The sequence below is a fragment of the Podarcis raffonei genome, chromosome 13 (assembly GCF_027172205.1).
Source record: "Podarcis raffonei isolate rPodRaf1 chromosome 13, rPodRaf1.pri, whole genome shotgun sequence".
Classification (NCBI taxonomy): Eukaryota; Metazoa; Chordata; class Lepidosauria; order Squamata; family Lacertidae; genus Podarcis; species Podarcis raffonei.
This window is the reverse complement of record NC_070614.1, coordinates 14,406,108-14,420,782: the sequence shown is the minus strand read 5'-3', so window position 1 is coordinate 14,420,782 and position 14,675 is coordinate 14,406,108. Positions and strand designations below refer to the sequence as shown.

Below are 14,675 nucleotides of genomic sequence, written 5' to 3'. Positions count from 1 at the left end.
GTTAGCAGAGTCTTTAACCTGAAGTGTATGTAACCTGAAGCGTATGTAACCCGAGGTACCACTGTATATGAGTCCCTAGAATAATGAACTGAATGGGTTTGGCCCAGGTGTTCCCTCAGCCCAGTATTGGCAGCCTCGTCTTGGACAGCAGTGTCTGGATTTGGTCGATCAGATTTCCAGGAAAGAAATCTGCAAAGCAGCTGTTTTTCCTCTGGACCGTGGCCACTGTTTTCATACTCCTTTGCCTGTATCCGTGGTACACAAAGGCTGATCTTTGTCAAAACCTTTTTTGTCTGGAAGGGCCCGCTTATGTGCCACACCACAAAGATGTACAGTACGGACGATGGGGTCCAGTTCCATGCTTTCGGCAGGGTGCTGAGTGGGACCATCCATGCAGGGCAGCCTGTCAAGGTCCTCGGAGAAAACTACACCCTGGAAGATGAGGAGGACTCGCAGATTTGCACGGTGGGGCGCCTCTGGATCTCTGTAGCAAGGTAGGCAGTTCTGGGAAGGCTTTGTTAGGATATTTCCGTTCCACCTTAAAAGGGAGCAGGATGTTTGTGTCACAGCCTGCGCATTTCCTGTCTCACAGGATGTTTATGTTGTCTGTTCCTTTCGTTTTCTGCTGTTTGCCTGAGCAGTCGGAGCAGACGGTCATGTCTTCTTTTGTTCTGACCTACGCTGACTAAACTGTAAATATGCTGTCCTGCTGTGCAACTTTTGCTGTGTGAATTCTGCTGAAAGAGTGTGCACAAGCCTGAGGCTTCGTGTCGCTAAATTGCTGATACTGCGTGACTACGGGAGATCGATGGAGCTTGGGGCTCAGATGGACTTTATCTCCCTGGCAGTATCCCAACAGGCTTTACGTAGGATCCCTGCTTTGCACTCTCCATGCAGTTTGGGGTGGCAGGTGCAGTGTGAAACCCAACAAACAACACAAGCAACACGATGACCAGTATGCTAGATAGCACTGCAATTCTTATTGCATAATATACGTAATTTAGTACAACAAAAACAAAATGTGTACGCTTGTAAATTCTCTATTTCAAATCAAATGAACATACGTCTGACAATCTTTGAAAGTCTGTAGAAGTATAATAAGTCTATAGTTGAAGCAAAGTAATAGATGCTATCCTATGGGCTAAGCGGTAAAACTTTTTAGGCATTTATGGTGCTGAAGTAGTAAGTGAATAACAATGTTATTACATATCCTTATGACCACTGCTCCTTGTGCATTTTTCTAACCTGTGGGTTGTGCTGAAGAAGATTCCAGCAAAACAGTCAGATTATCCGGGATCACTGTCCTACGTTGTTATTCACTTACTACTTTGGCACCATGAACGCCTAAAAAGTTTTATCGCTTAGCCCACAGGATGGCTTCTATTACTTTGTTTCAACTATAGACTGTTTATACTTCTACAGACTTTCAAAGATTGTCAGACGTGTGTTCATTTGATTTCAAATATATTAGAGAATTTACAAGTGTACACATTTTGTTTTTGTTGTACTAAATTATGTATATTATGCAATAAGAATTGCAGTGCTATCTAGCATACTGGTCATTGTGTCGCTTGTGTTGTTTGTTGTGTTAAGTTTGCAACACACGGGTTTGTTGTTCTGTAGCAGTGTGAAACCCAGCACACAGTCTGGGATTTCTGCTGTTGTTGAAAGTAGCTGCAGAGTGTGGGAGGGCACAGGTTGTGTGCTGGGCTTGACCACCATTAGTCAGGAGCTGTGCTGTTTTAGGGGCTAGCATGATTTGTGGTCCCCACGACACTTTCCCCTTGTCTCTTCTCTCTACATGGCTGGCCTGCATCTGTGTGGTTTCCCACTTTCTGACTAACTGTTCAGAAACAAACTAGACTGATTACACACACACACACACACACACACAGTGCAGAAGTCATAGTTATGGACAGCCAAAAACAGTGTATTCCTCGGATGGGAAGCATGACTTTTTCAAAGGTGGAAAGAAGTCATGTGTATTATGGGCTGTCCCGTGAATCCGCTGGATGACGTCGCGGAAGAACGTTGCCTCAGGAGAGTGAGGAAAATTCTCAGGGGTGATTCACACCCTGGCCGGCGCTTTCTTGATCTCCTGCCTTCGGGCAGAAGATATAGAAGCATGATTAGTCACACCAACAGGGTAAAGAGCAGCTTCTATCCATGGGCTGTTAGGCTGCTGAATGAAAAGATAACAACAGGGCAACTGACTTTCGGGTTTGGTGGGTGTGCGTCAGTAAACAAGGGGAATTAAGACTAAGAGAGCTGAGTGGGGGGGGTGCTCGTGTAATCTAACTGTTTACAAGTTGGACAAGTGACAATAAAGTATTTCAATTTCAATTCAATGTGTCTTATTTCAGGTATCACATAGAGGTGAACAGAGTCCCTGCTGGCAACTGGGTGCTCATTGAGGGAGTGGACCAGCCTATTGTGAAGACAGCCACCATCACTGAGCCCAGAGGCAATGAAGAGGTAAAGCAGCCATCATCAACATCTCCCTTGTCTTGTGGGTAATGGAAATAGATACGAGAACAGCATGGTGCCTGCCCTCTGCAGCAGACCAATGTGGCATTCTGCATTGACACTGTCTCCTTGCCTGTTCTTCCATCCAGTCTGTTTTAGCCAAATTATATAAAAGGCTCCTCCTCAGCTGTGTGTGTATGTCTTGGCCAGCTTCAGGTGTGCTTTAAGTGTTGAGTAGACCAGGACCTTAAGAATCTATACGTAATTTGTTTTTCTAGTTTGTTCTTGTGCTGGCATAGAGCTGGTTAAAACATAATTTCAGGTTACTAAATCATGGTTTATTAAGCAGAGAGCAAGTGTTGGGCCCACACACTCCTCCTCCCTCATTCCAGCTTCTGTTGTGGTTTGTTTAAACCATGGTTCATCTGAACTGGGAAATTGTGATTTAATCTCTGTTTGCTAACCAGCATATGAAACCAAAATTCTCTTATTTTTGCCATAGAGGATCACTGTTATAACCCCAAGTCTGCCACTTGGAGCTCTTTGGAAGAAAGGCAGAACACAGTTACTGATTATGGTTATGATAATTATCTTCTTGTTCTGTTTCAGGCTCAGATCTTCCGCCCTTTGAAATTCAACACCACATCTGTCATTAAAATAGCTGTTGAGCCTGTCAACCCCTCTGAGCTCCCCAAGATGCTGGACGGTCTGCGTAAGGTTAATAAGAGCTACCCATCTCTCACCACCAAGGTGTGTGCGATTGCTTTGGATGGGTGGGATGGAGAGGCAGTACAAACAGGAGCAGACTGCAACTTTCCTTCTCCACACTATCAAGTCCCCTTTAGGGCAGAATTCTAGGCAATCAGAAAACCTCCTGGGGCAAGGTTTTAAAAAGCACAGCTTTGAGGCGTGAGCCAATGACAAGAGTACCTGGGAGGCCAGATTCATGGCAGGAGCTCAAGGCTCTGTTTCATTTCATTTCCTTTTTATTGGTAGGTCTTTGCTGAGATGTGCTTTTTACACTTCTGCTGTATGGCAAAGTCGAAAAGCGGGATGTGCTTTGTATAGGTGCCTCAAAATGTACCGTATTTTTTTGCTCGATAACTCACTTTTTCACTCCTAAAAAGTAAGGGGGGATGTGTGTGCGTCTTATGGAGCGAATGCAGGCTGCGCAGCTATCCCAGAAGCCAGAACAGCAAGAGGGATGGCTGCTTTCACTGCGCAGCGATACCTCTTGCTATTCTGGCTTCTGAGATTCAGAATTTTTTTTTTCTTGTTTTCCTCCTCCAAAAACTAGGTGCATCTTGTGGTCTGGTGCATCTTATATAGAGCGAAAAATACGGTAGTTACAGCGACAATGTGGGAAACAGCAATACTCATGGGTTGTGGGCATTAAGTTTGAGTGTATTACTTGGCGTGTGTTTCCTTGTGCACTGATTCTGTCTTAAATGCACATTATCAGTTGCTGGTTGCCATTGGGGGTGGGGGCTAGGGATTCGGGGCTGTTCTCCTTAGGGCCTGGCTTTTTCTACACTCGGAAAAGATGGCTGTGATATTCCTTGTTTGTTCCCAGCATCCAGCACTCTGATCTACCCCAAAAGGTTCAGTCAAGCCTTCATATTCTGCTGTACGTTCCAGCTGCTAATGCAGCCCATATGAAGTTCTGAATGGTTGTCGGTTTTGTTAAGCTTATCTTGTTCATGTGCCTCCAGGTGGAAGAATCTGGGGAACACGTGATCTTGGGAACAGGCGAGCTGTATCTTGACTGTGTAATGCACGATCTGCGAAAAATGTATTCGGAGATTGATATCAAGGTACAAAAAAGATTCTCTTTCTAACTCTGATATGTTGATTTGGGGGGTGGGTGGCGTTTTCTATCTTCATCTTGGTTTGCCCATCAGAATTGAACAAGGGAGGTTGGGTCTATCACTCAGTTTTTTTTATCACCTCTACCCCATTCTTCTATTCACTTTTCAAAGGTAGCTGACCCTGTTGTCACATTCTGCGAGACGGTTGTGGAAACCTCTTCCCTGAAGTGTTTTGCCGAGACGCCCAATAAAAAGTAAGATCTTTGATGAGAGTCTTAAAATACGAGCCACAGGTGTGGTGCTATTACAAAAAAAGCTAAGGCACCATCTTGCACTGAATGAACTGGCTTGGCCCTTGGGCAGCCAGAGTTGGATATGCTGTGTTTAAAAAGTTTCACGTAACCTGGGAGGGAGCATGACATGATAGCCACTTGAAATTCCCTCCAGTGGCAATTGTTTTCAATTCAGCAAGCTGTTCATATTTTCCCTACGGGTTGGGATATTTTCTTTATGCTGCCATAGGCAATTTTTCCAGAAGCAGAAGAAGATGTATAATTTTGCCTAGAAGGAAAGCAAGCATTTTGTTTATGTCCGCAGGCCTTTATTGCTTGCAGTTGCTATTTTGAACGAATTTGCTCCTTTCAGACTAAACTGCAGAGGCAGGAGATGCAGTAGAACAAGGTGGGACCTGTTGGGTAGAACCCCATTGGAAAATAATCCCTGGAATGGGAGTAGAGAGCCTGTGGCCCTCCAGATATCATTAGACTATGACTCCCATCATCCCTGACAGTTGGCTTTGCTAGCTGGGGCTGATGGAGTTCGGAGTTCAACACCTGGAGGGCTATAGGTTCCCTACTCTTGCCCTAGAGAGCAGATGATTAAGAGAAGATATATTGGCCCTCTTCAGTTCTTTAAAGGATCTTGAGTTGAAGAGGGCAACAACTGTTCACCCTTATCCCCTAACAGCAGAACAAGAAAACAGCCATTTCAAACTACCAGAGCAGTCGCCTTCCTACTTTTAATTGGCTTAAATTGAAGAGCAGTTTCCCAGCGGACCAGCATTGCTTTTACCTCTTCCTCTCCAGCTGAATTGACATATGTCTTTCTGTTCCAGGAACAAGATCACAATGATAGCCGAGCCTTTGGAAAAGGGTCTGGCTGAAGACATTGAGAATGAAGTGGTGCAGATAACATGGAACAGGTATGGAGTTTGCTGAAGAGTTAACTGTGATAGACAAGTACACGTACACACACACACACACACACACACACATTTTCTTTGCCTTCAGACACTAGGAAGTTCACCTCAGCTCCTTAAGAGAGGGACTTCATCACTCTTGCTTGCATAGGGCATCCATATCTGAAACCTGCTAATGCACAAAATCATAAGAAAGCCAGGCCTTTGGAGTCAGAAGAGACAAAATACTTCTATTAAAAATAAGTTTAAAAATAAACAAATCTACGTCTTGATTAATCAAGGCCCCACTTATTGACCTAAATGTTTCTCGTTGATTAGCCAATTAATTTAATAAACATTACAGCCATATAAAACAGTTTCATACTTTAGAATGGTTACAGTCAAGTTTCCAATGGAAGCAGTACATTCTTACCCAGGGGTCAGCAAACTTTTTCCGCAGGGGGCCAGTCCACTGTCCCTCAGATTTTGTGGGGGGGCGGACTATATTTTTTTTTGGGGGGGAGAACAAATTCCTATGCCCCACAAATAACCTAGAAATGCATTTTAAATAAAAGCACACATTCTACTCGTGTAAAAACACCACAAATAACCCAGAGATGCATTTTAAGTAAAAGGACACATTCTACTCATGTAAAAACAATGTCCGTGGGCTGGATTTAGAAGGCGATTGTGCCGGATCCGGCCCCTGGGCCTTAGTTTGCCTACCCATGTTCTTACCTAATAAATGTGTACGGGGAAAGTAGACAAGTGTCTATCAGATATGGATTCATTGCACATTTGGAGAGGGGTTGGTGAGAAGGTTAAACCAGTTAGTACTTGAGTTCCTTCAATGTTTGCATATCTCTTCCCTTTAGGAAAAAGTTGGGTGAGTTTTTCCAGACCAAATATGACTGGGATTTGCTGGCTGCCCGTTCCATCTGGGCCTTTGGGCCTGATGCTACTGGACCAAACATCCTGGTGGATGACACCCTGCCCTCAGAGGTAAGGACCCTGCCAGAGAGATTTGGGTTGGTTTTTAGCCTGCAGTGGTCAAATGACTCTTACCTAGGACTCCTTCAGTTTTGCAGCCCAGGTATCAAGAGATTTCACATCCAAGAATTCTCAGATCCTGTGAACCCTGAAATAAATTGTGCAGATGATGCTCATGGAGAATTGGGGTGGGGGAATCACACGGCTTAGGAAAAGCTGTATTTGTCTTCAGAATTTCTCCCTACGTGTTGCAAGCCAGTGGTCCAGAACACTGGCGTGCTCTGCACTCCACCCAGACAGACTCATTTGAAGAAAGTCTTGGCTCGAGGCGGGACTAAGAGATGACTCCCATTTCGCCCCTGAAGCCAGCCTTTCTCCTGCTTGTATGGAGATGCAAGCAGGTCACCTGGTCTGCTGCACTGGTAGAGCAAGCAGATGTGAAAAAGGAAGGACACTCTGTCTGTAAAGCCTTTTAGCTCCAACTTCCTAAGAGACCTTGGACTGACCTCGTGGCTGTGTTTCACCACTCTCTCCCCTGCCTGTAAATTTTCTGCAGAGGGAGCTTCAGTGCCACATATTCCAGTTCACACACAGAGAGATTAACTTCTCCTTGCTGCTACTTGCTACTTCAGCTGCTATGTGTGTTTTTCTTCTTTTACAGGTTGACAAAACCCTCTTGGGTTCCGTGAAGGACAGCATCGTGCAGGGCTTCCAGTGGGGGACCAGGGAAGGGCCCCTTTGTGACGAGTGTAAGTAAAAGATCTAGAAAAATTAACTTGTCCTAGGGATTTTCAGATCCATCCCACCCAAGCTGCGTTTTCTACCAAAAGTGAAACTGTCGCATCTTAGTGGGTCTCAAATGACAGTGACTCCAGGCTTTTCTCAGCAGCGGCCTCGTGACTCGTTCCCAGATTCCTCTAGGGAAATGTGAACTTTTCCCAGAGATTAATCCAGAGCCTTTTCCTAATTTGTTCTTGTTTGGACTATGGCTCAGGAATGCACAAAGAAATTGGAGACAGAAGCAAACAGAGGTTTAGCTTGTGTTTGGTTTTATCAGTGGTCAACGCGATTCAAAAAGCCTTTGAATAATTGGGGGGCTTCTGAACTCTCTGTTGTACCTCAGGAAAAAAAGACTAAGCAGCAGAGAGTTCACTTGTGTAAAATTTAGAATGTGAGATTCAGCACAAAGGGCCTTCGGGAAGTTCCCTCACTGCAAGAAGTAAAGCTACAAGGAACCAGGCAGAGGGGCTTCTCGGTAGTGGTGCCCGCCCTGTGGAATGCCCTCCCTTCAGATGTCTAGAAGATGAGTTACAACCTTTAGAAGACATCTGAAGGCAGCCGTGTTCAGGGAAGTTTCTAATGCTTGATGTTTTATTATGCTTTTCTATTTGTTGGAAGCCGCCCAGTTTGGCTGAGGCAACCCAGTCAAATGGGCGTGGAGCAAATAAAAAAACTATTATTATTATTCAGCTGAGACTCACCTAAAACAACAAGGAAAAGGATATGGTTAAAGTCTCCTGCAAGTCCCTGGTAGATGTCAGGGGCTGGACTGAGGAGGAATGGTGGGGACCGCCCCCCCCCCTTTCTCCTGAACCTTCCCAAGAACAGGAGGGCAGTGTAGATTTACAACAGTGGTTTGGAGAAGGTCAGAGTTCAGAGGCTGCAGAGGGGAGAAGCTGGGAAATATTGGGAGAGGAACAGAAGGAAGAAGAAAAAGAACCAGGGGAGAGACAGCTGACAGATTCAGTTTCTTTGAAAAGCATTCCTGACCCCCCTCTCCTGGGACTAGGTGGGCATTGAGAGTAGTAGAACAGAAAGGTCAGATCAGCTGACGCAGGGATGACATATAATAGGAGAGACGGGGGTGGGGCTTTACTCAGAGCATCGCCATTATTCTAAGGACTGCATTCCTTTGTCTTTCTGTGTGAATATTGAATAAATGACTTGGTAAGAATTCTTCTTGTTTATCTGCTTCTTGGCTGCCCACTGTGGGAGAGATCGGAGTCCCTGCAGCCTGAGCGTAGGCTTGCCAGCCAAAACCTTTCCAACCCCACATCTCTCATGGTACCCCTTGCTTCCTTTCACCCCAGTGATCCGCAATGTGAAATTCAAGATCCTGGACGCTGTGATCGCCCAGGAACCGTTGCACCGGGGAGGTGGGCAGATCATCCCAACAGCCAGGCGGGTGGTGTATTCTGCCTTCCTCATGGTAAGAACCGCCCTGCAGTGCCTCGCGTGGAGGGAAGGGAAGTAAAAGATCAGGCTGAATTCAAATTAAAGGCCAGGAGGAATAGCTCTGTCTTACAGGCCCGACGGAAGGAGGTTAAATCCTAGCAGATTTTCTCCTTTGAGGTTGTTCTTTTGGCACAGCTGACTAGCACCAGCAGGGAAATGGGCGCAGTAATGTCCTCTGAGCTGGCCTTTGCAGTTCCCTTGCCGCCCCTCTGAAAGATAACTTGTTTCCTGTCCTCGTAATGTGCAGCTCTTGGAACTCTTTGCTGTGCAAAAGGCACTTGGAAGCCACTCCCCACCCCCCAAATCTGATCAGGGCATGTTTATTAGTGCTGTCTGCTAATAGCAGCAATGGAGACAAGAAGGAGCTCCTGAACCCAGAAGCTGCTGTCACCTGCTGATGCTAAAGACTCCTTCCTTCTGTCCTCATCAGGCCACCCCACGGTTAATGGAGCCATATTACTTCGTGGAAGTCCAGGCCCCTGCGGATTGCGTCTCTGCAGTATACACGGTCCTGGCCAGGCGCAGGTGAGTGGCAGCCATGTTGGTTAACTGCTTAGTTTCTGTGTTGCTTTAGGTTCGAAATGCTCCCCTTTAGCTTGTTCTCGGAGATCTGTTGCCTGCCGACATTTGGTGGAAATTCAGCTGTTGAAATGTATAGTCCGAAATATATTGGTACCTCGGGTTAAGAACTTAATTCGTTCTGGAGGTCCGTTCTTAACCTGAAACTGTTCTTAACCTGAAGCACCACTTTAGCTAATGGGGCCTCCCGCTGCTGCTGCCACCACACGATTTCTGTTCCCATCCTGAAGCAAAGTTCTTAACCCGAGGTACTATTTCTGAGTTAGTGGAGTCTGTAACCTGAAGCGTCTGTAACCCGAGGTACCACTGTAACAGTAGGAAAGCGGTTGGGTGTCCTTTTCTTGTCTGCATGAAGGAAGAGGAGATGGGACTCTGTTTTTTTGGTTTCCTCCACAATAGCTCATTCTGACCTGAGTACCAGTTACTGGGATCAAATGGAATGATTGTCTCCACCATGCCTTGCTTGTAACCTTTACTGGGCATCTGATGCTGGAGGCAGGGTGTTGGGCTGGTCTGCCTCAGATGTTTACATTCCTATTCTTTCTCCCCCAGAAATCCCAAACATCCCATTTCAGTTCTGTGTTTTACTACACGTGTTGTAATTGCATAGCTCTGCTTGTGAGTCTTTCCTATTTGCCCACTTCTCTGCTGAAACTTGCCATCTTCCTTTGTACCCTCTGGGGCAAGTCTCCTGAGTTGGGATTGGGGCATTTTGGCAAGCAATCAAGGGGGAAACTAATGTCTTTTTTTTCTTTTGCAGAGGCCACGTGACCCAAGATGCACCAATCCCAGGTTCCCCTCTGTACACCATCAAAGCCTTCATCCCAGCTATTGACTCCTTTGGGTTTGAGACAGACCTCAGGACACACACCCAGGGACAAGCATTCTCACTGTCTGTCTTCCACCACTGGCAAGTAAGTGGCGCAGGGGCTTGTTGGTAGATAGCAAAGGAAGAGGCCAGCGCTCCAAGTCTCAAGCTTTGCACTCGAATTCCCAGGCTGCCAAGTTCTTTAATTCACAGGCAGGTTCTCCCCTGTTTGAGCAGCAGGAAGTCCACCTAACTTGAACTGTGCGCTCCTTGCACCCCATATTCTTTGTCAAGAAAAGGTGAATTCTGGAAGTGGAAGGGGCAAGCAGAATATAAAATGGAAGAAAGGTATAAAGAGGTGTGGGATTAATGATAAATTAAAATGTGCCATTAAGGTAGGACGTGGAATATGCAGGAGAAATTATTTTGAGGAGATACGGAAGTTGTGTGTAGAATTTGCACTGTTAAAACGGAAAGGGGTCAAACCACCGCAAGAGGTGTTGAAATTTTGGGAGGGTGGATAGTTACAATGGAATGGTCTCAGGGGTGGGGTGCACATTTTTATTCTTATTTATGATTATTACTTTGTATAAAAAATTAAGGATGCAAAAAGAAAAGTTGGATTCTATATCCTGCTTTATATAAATTGGCACATTTGCTTCTGTACATTTTGCTTTTTTGCAGCAATTTATTCCACTTAAGGGACGTGGGTGGCGCTGTGGGTTAAACTACAGAGCCTAGGGCTTGCCGATCAGAAGGTCAGCGGTTCGAATCCCCACGGTGGGGTGAGCTCCCGTTGCTCAGTCCCTGCTCCTGCCCACCTAGCAGTTTGAAAACATGTCAAAGTGCAAGTAGATAAATAGGTACCACTCCGGCAGGAAAGTAAATGGTGTTTCTGTGTGCTGCTCTGGTTCACCAGAAGCAGCTTAGTCATGCTGGCCACATGACCCGGAAGCTGTACACCGGCTCCCTCAGCCAGTAAAGCAAGATGAGCGCTGCAACCCCAGAGTCATCCACGACTGGACCTAATGGTCAGGGGTCCCTTTACCTTTACCTTTTCCACTTAAGGGAGTGGGTAGAAAAGTGGTGTGCAGCACTGAATTCCTTACCTCCTTATTTCCGTGGCTAGGGGAAGGTCCTTTGCAACCTGCCCCACTGCTTTTCTCCTGCCTCTTTTGTCCTTGTGAAGATGTCGGCAGCAGTGGAAGAGCGTGATGCTTCCTGCAGCCTGGGCTGCAAATATTTCAAACCTTGTGTCGTCATAACCCCTCTGGACAGGCCTCTCCTGCTTCCTTCTGTCTTTCTCCATTCCTGTGATCCATATAAATAGCTGGTTGATCCCCTTTTTAGTAAAGCCCTTTTTTAGATGTAAAACAGTAAGAGGTTGCGAGGCTGTAGTGTGATGTATGATGTGGAGAATGCTGTTCAGAGTGGGGGGGGGGTGTATCCTGTACTAAGACTTTTCTGGTCCCTTCCAGGTCTGTAAGTCTATTAAAATGACTTTGGTGATGCTCTGGAAGCCTTCCAAGATTTCCACTTAACGTGCCGTGTGAATCATGGATATTTGTGGATTCTCTGTGCACCTAGGAATCCAAGATACTTAAAATTCCTTAACACACACTGCGTGCCCCTTACATTTCAGATTGTGCCTGGTGACCCCTTGGACAAGAGCATTGTGATTCGACCTCTGGAGCCCCAGCCAGCCCCACATCTGGCCAGAGAGTTCATGATCAAAACCAGGCGCAGGAAGGTAAGTCTTAGGGTTTGCCTCCGCTGGCCTCTGCAGCTCTTGCCCTGCAATGAAGCATAAAAACACACACACACACCTCCTCTTGCTTCCAGTCTAATGCTTTGACATCCTATTCTCCCTCAGGGGCTAAGTGAGGACGTGAGCATCAGCAAGTTCTTCGACGATCCTATGTTGCTGGAGCTGGCCAAACAGGATGTGGTGCTGAACTACCCCATGTGATCAGGCCGCCCCACCCCTACTGGGCAGCAACATTTTCCCAGGCAAGACTCCAGTATCATCCTCCTTGCCATGTTAACTTCCTGTGTGTAAGACATTGCTGTGTGTCTTTCAGGGCTGCAGTCCTGCTGCCAAAGCAGCTGTTTGCCACAGAAGTTTTGTGTTGTCAAGGCAGGCTCCCTGCCGTGTTGTGAACAAACTCCACTGATCCTTCTGCCTTCTCTTGGCCAGACTTCAGATTTACCAAGTATGTCTTGTGCATCCCCATAAACCTGCCTCTGTGAGGAGAACTCGGTCTCTTGGGAGATTTGATCCTTGAGTCATCCTAGCTTCCCACAGTGATCCTCTTTTCCCTAATAAAAGCAGCTTTTTATTTTTGTTTCCAAAACATTTCTGCACGCTGTGCTCATCCATCCGCCTCCCAAGCAGCACTGGCAGAGCTGATCAAATATTTTTGGGGATTGTAGCCTTTCCCAGTCAGACTGAATTGTGACTTCATGCTCTGCCCCCTGATGGAGAGGTGATTCCTTGCCAACCAGTTCCTGTTTGGATGGCGAACAGGGGCAAGAACCCACCCCAAACACTTGGCTATTTAAAATTCTTCAAGTGAGCATGTGCTGCCATCCCTGTACAAGCTTCGGCAGAGGCCTCCTCCTTTCGGTGAAGCTGCCAGCATTCTGAAGTTTGATTTTGTCCATTTGATTGGGTGTTTGGCATGGAGGGGGGCCAGGAGTGTACAGAGAATAAATATTTTTTACTTAATTGTAATAGGTGACGATAAAACCATTCTGGTCTACTTCTTGGTTCTTCTCTGTGCCTGTTGGTGTGAGTGAATGAGTGAGATCTACTGCACATGTGTTGTCTGCTCTCTCTCCTTTTCCTGCCCCACCCCAAGCTTCCCTGGAAATCCCACATGTCCACTTCAAAGTGTTTTGACCCAGTTCTTGAGTTTTGTTAGCAATCTCTTCCAAATGAGAAGGATTTTGCAGAGGCCTTCTGCTGAGTCAGCCTTCCTAGCCCAGCACATGCAGGTCTCACTATCCCAGTGGTGTCCAAACTTTTTTCAAAGAGGGACAGATTTGATGAAGTGAAGGACCGTGAGGGCCGACCAAAGTTGTTATCCTTTTTTTTAGGATTGAAGTTGTTGAACTTTTTGTATGATTTTACCCCAAGAAATGGGACGTGGGTGGCGCTGTGGGTTAAACCACAGAGCCTAGGTCGGCGGTTCAAATCCCCGTGACAGGGTGAGCTCCCGTTGCTCGGTCCCTGCTCCTGCCCACCTAGCAGTTCGAAAGCACGTCAAAGTGCAAGTAGATAAATAGGTACCACTCTGGCGGGAAGGGAAACGGTGTTTCCGTGCGCTGCTCTGGTTCGCCAGAAGCTGCTTAGTCATGCTGGCCACATGACCCGGAAGCTTTATGCTGGTTCCCTCAGCCAGTAAAGTAAAATGAGCGCCGCAACCCCAGAGTCGGCCATGACTGGACCTAATGGTCAGCGTCCCTTTACCTTTACCCCAAGAAATAAACTGCCCCAGGATTGAACCAACCAGATTAGGCCCCCGAAACGGGCTTTGGGCATGCCTGCACTATCCAAATGAAAATTATACAAAAATTCACTTATCCAAACAATGAGGAATTAGTATCCAAGCCTCATTATACAAACCATAGATTCAGTGGTACTGGACCCGCACATAGTAATGTAAACAAATAAGCAGCCTTAAACAAGTCTTATTTTATTGTGTTTTGCTTGTTTGATTTTTCCTTCCTTGTTTGCCTTTTGCAAGGTTTCAGAGGAGTTTTTTCATCATTTGGGGGTCAAAATTCCGTGGCTGGGAACGCATTGGAAAATTTTCCATAGGAACCCATGGAAATGGTTGGCTCATTATGCAAACGCTCACCTGACAAATGATTTCCTGAGAACGTGTCGCGTTCGGATGGCAAGACTTGTGTATACAGTGATACCTCGGGTTAAGTAGTTAATTCGTTCCGGAGATCCGTTCTTAACCTGAAACTGTTCTTAACCTGAAGCACCACTTTAGCTAATGGGGCCTCCTGCTGCTGCCACTGCGCCACCACTGCACAATTTCTGTTCTCATCCTGAAGCAAAGTTCTTAACCTGAAGCACTATTTCTCGGTTAGCGGAGTCTGTAACCTGAAGCATATGTAACCCGAAGTACCACTGTACTGTCTGCTCTGAATAACAGCAGCTCCCCAGGCCCTGCTTTTAACTCGGAAGTTAGGGGTAAGCCTTGAGATGACACCAGCAAATTGTTCAGGGTGGCAGGAACAAAAAAGGATGGTTGCCAGGAGCTCCGAAAGGATCTCTTCAAACTGGGTGAATGGGAAGTGAATTGGCAAATGCAATTCAATGTAAGCAAATGTAAAGTCATGCACATTCAGGAAGAAACCCTAACTTCACATAAATGCTTATGGGATCTGGGCTGATCATGGACTATCCAGGAGAAAAATCTTCCTTTGTGTAATGGGTCGCTTGATGGAAATGACGCAATTGTGGAGCTGCTGTGAGAGATCTGAATTCCGTGTTATGGATAGTGAGGAAAGGGATTGGAAATAAAACTGCAAAATACCATAATGCTACGATACAAATTGTGGTGTGACCACACTTGAAAGTTCTGGTTACTATACC

General features: G+C 46.1%; 1 protein-coding gene across 1 annotated transcript in view; it reads left to right on the top strand.

Annotated features, from left to right (window-relative positions):
• Nucleotides 1–12,825, top strand: part of EFTUD2 (elongation factor Tu GTP binding domain containing 2) — a 29,100-nt gene extending 16,275 nt beyond the window's left edge. The window contains exons 16-28 of the mRNA XM_053361296.1: nt 301–494; nt 2,364–2,475; nt 3,076–3,216; nt 4,179–4,280; nt 4,446–4,528; nt 5,389–5,475; nt 6,327–6,453; nt 7,103–7,190; nt 8,532–8,650; nt 9,107–9,201; nt 10,016–10,169; nt 11,706–11,813; nt 11,937–12,825. Of these exons, the coding sequence (XP_053217271.1) occupies nt 301–494; nt 2,364–2,475; nt 3,076–3,216; nt 4,179–4,280; nt 4,446–4,528; nt 5,389–5,475; nt 6,327–6,453; nt 7,103–7,190; nt 8,532–8,650; nt 9,107–9,201; nt 10,016–10,169; nt 11,706–11,813; nt 11,937–12,032 (1,506 nt within the window). The 3' untranslated portion in view covers nt 12,033–12,825. The remainder of the gene's footprint in view (nt 1–300; nt 495–2,363; nt 2,476–3,075; nt 3,217–4,178; nt 4,281–4,445; nt 4,529–5,388; nt 5,476–6,326; nt 6,454–7,102; nt 7,191–8,531; nt 8,651–9,106; nt 9,202–10,015; nt 10,170–11,705; nt 11,814–11,936) is intronic.
• The last annotated feature ends 1,850 nt before the right edge of the window (nt 12,826–14,675 follow it).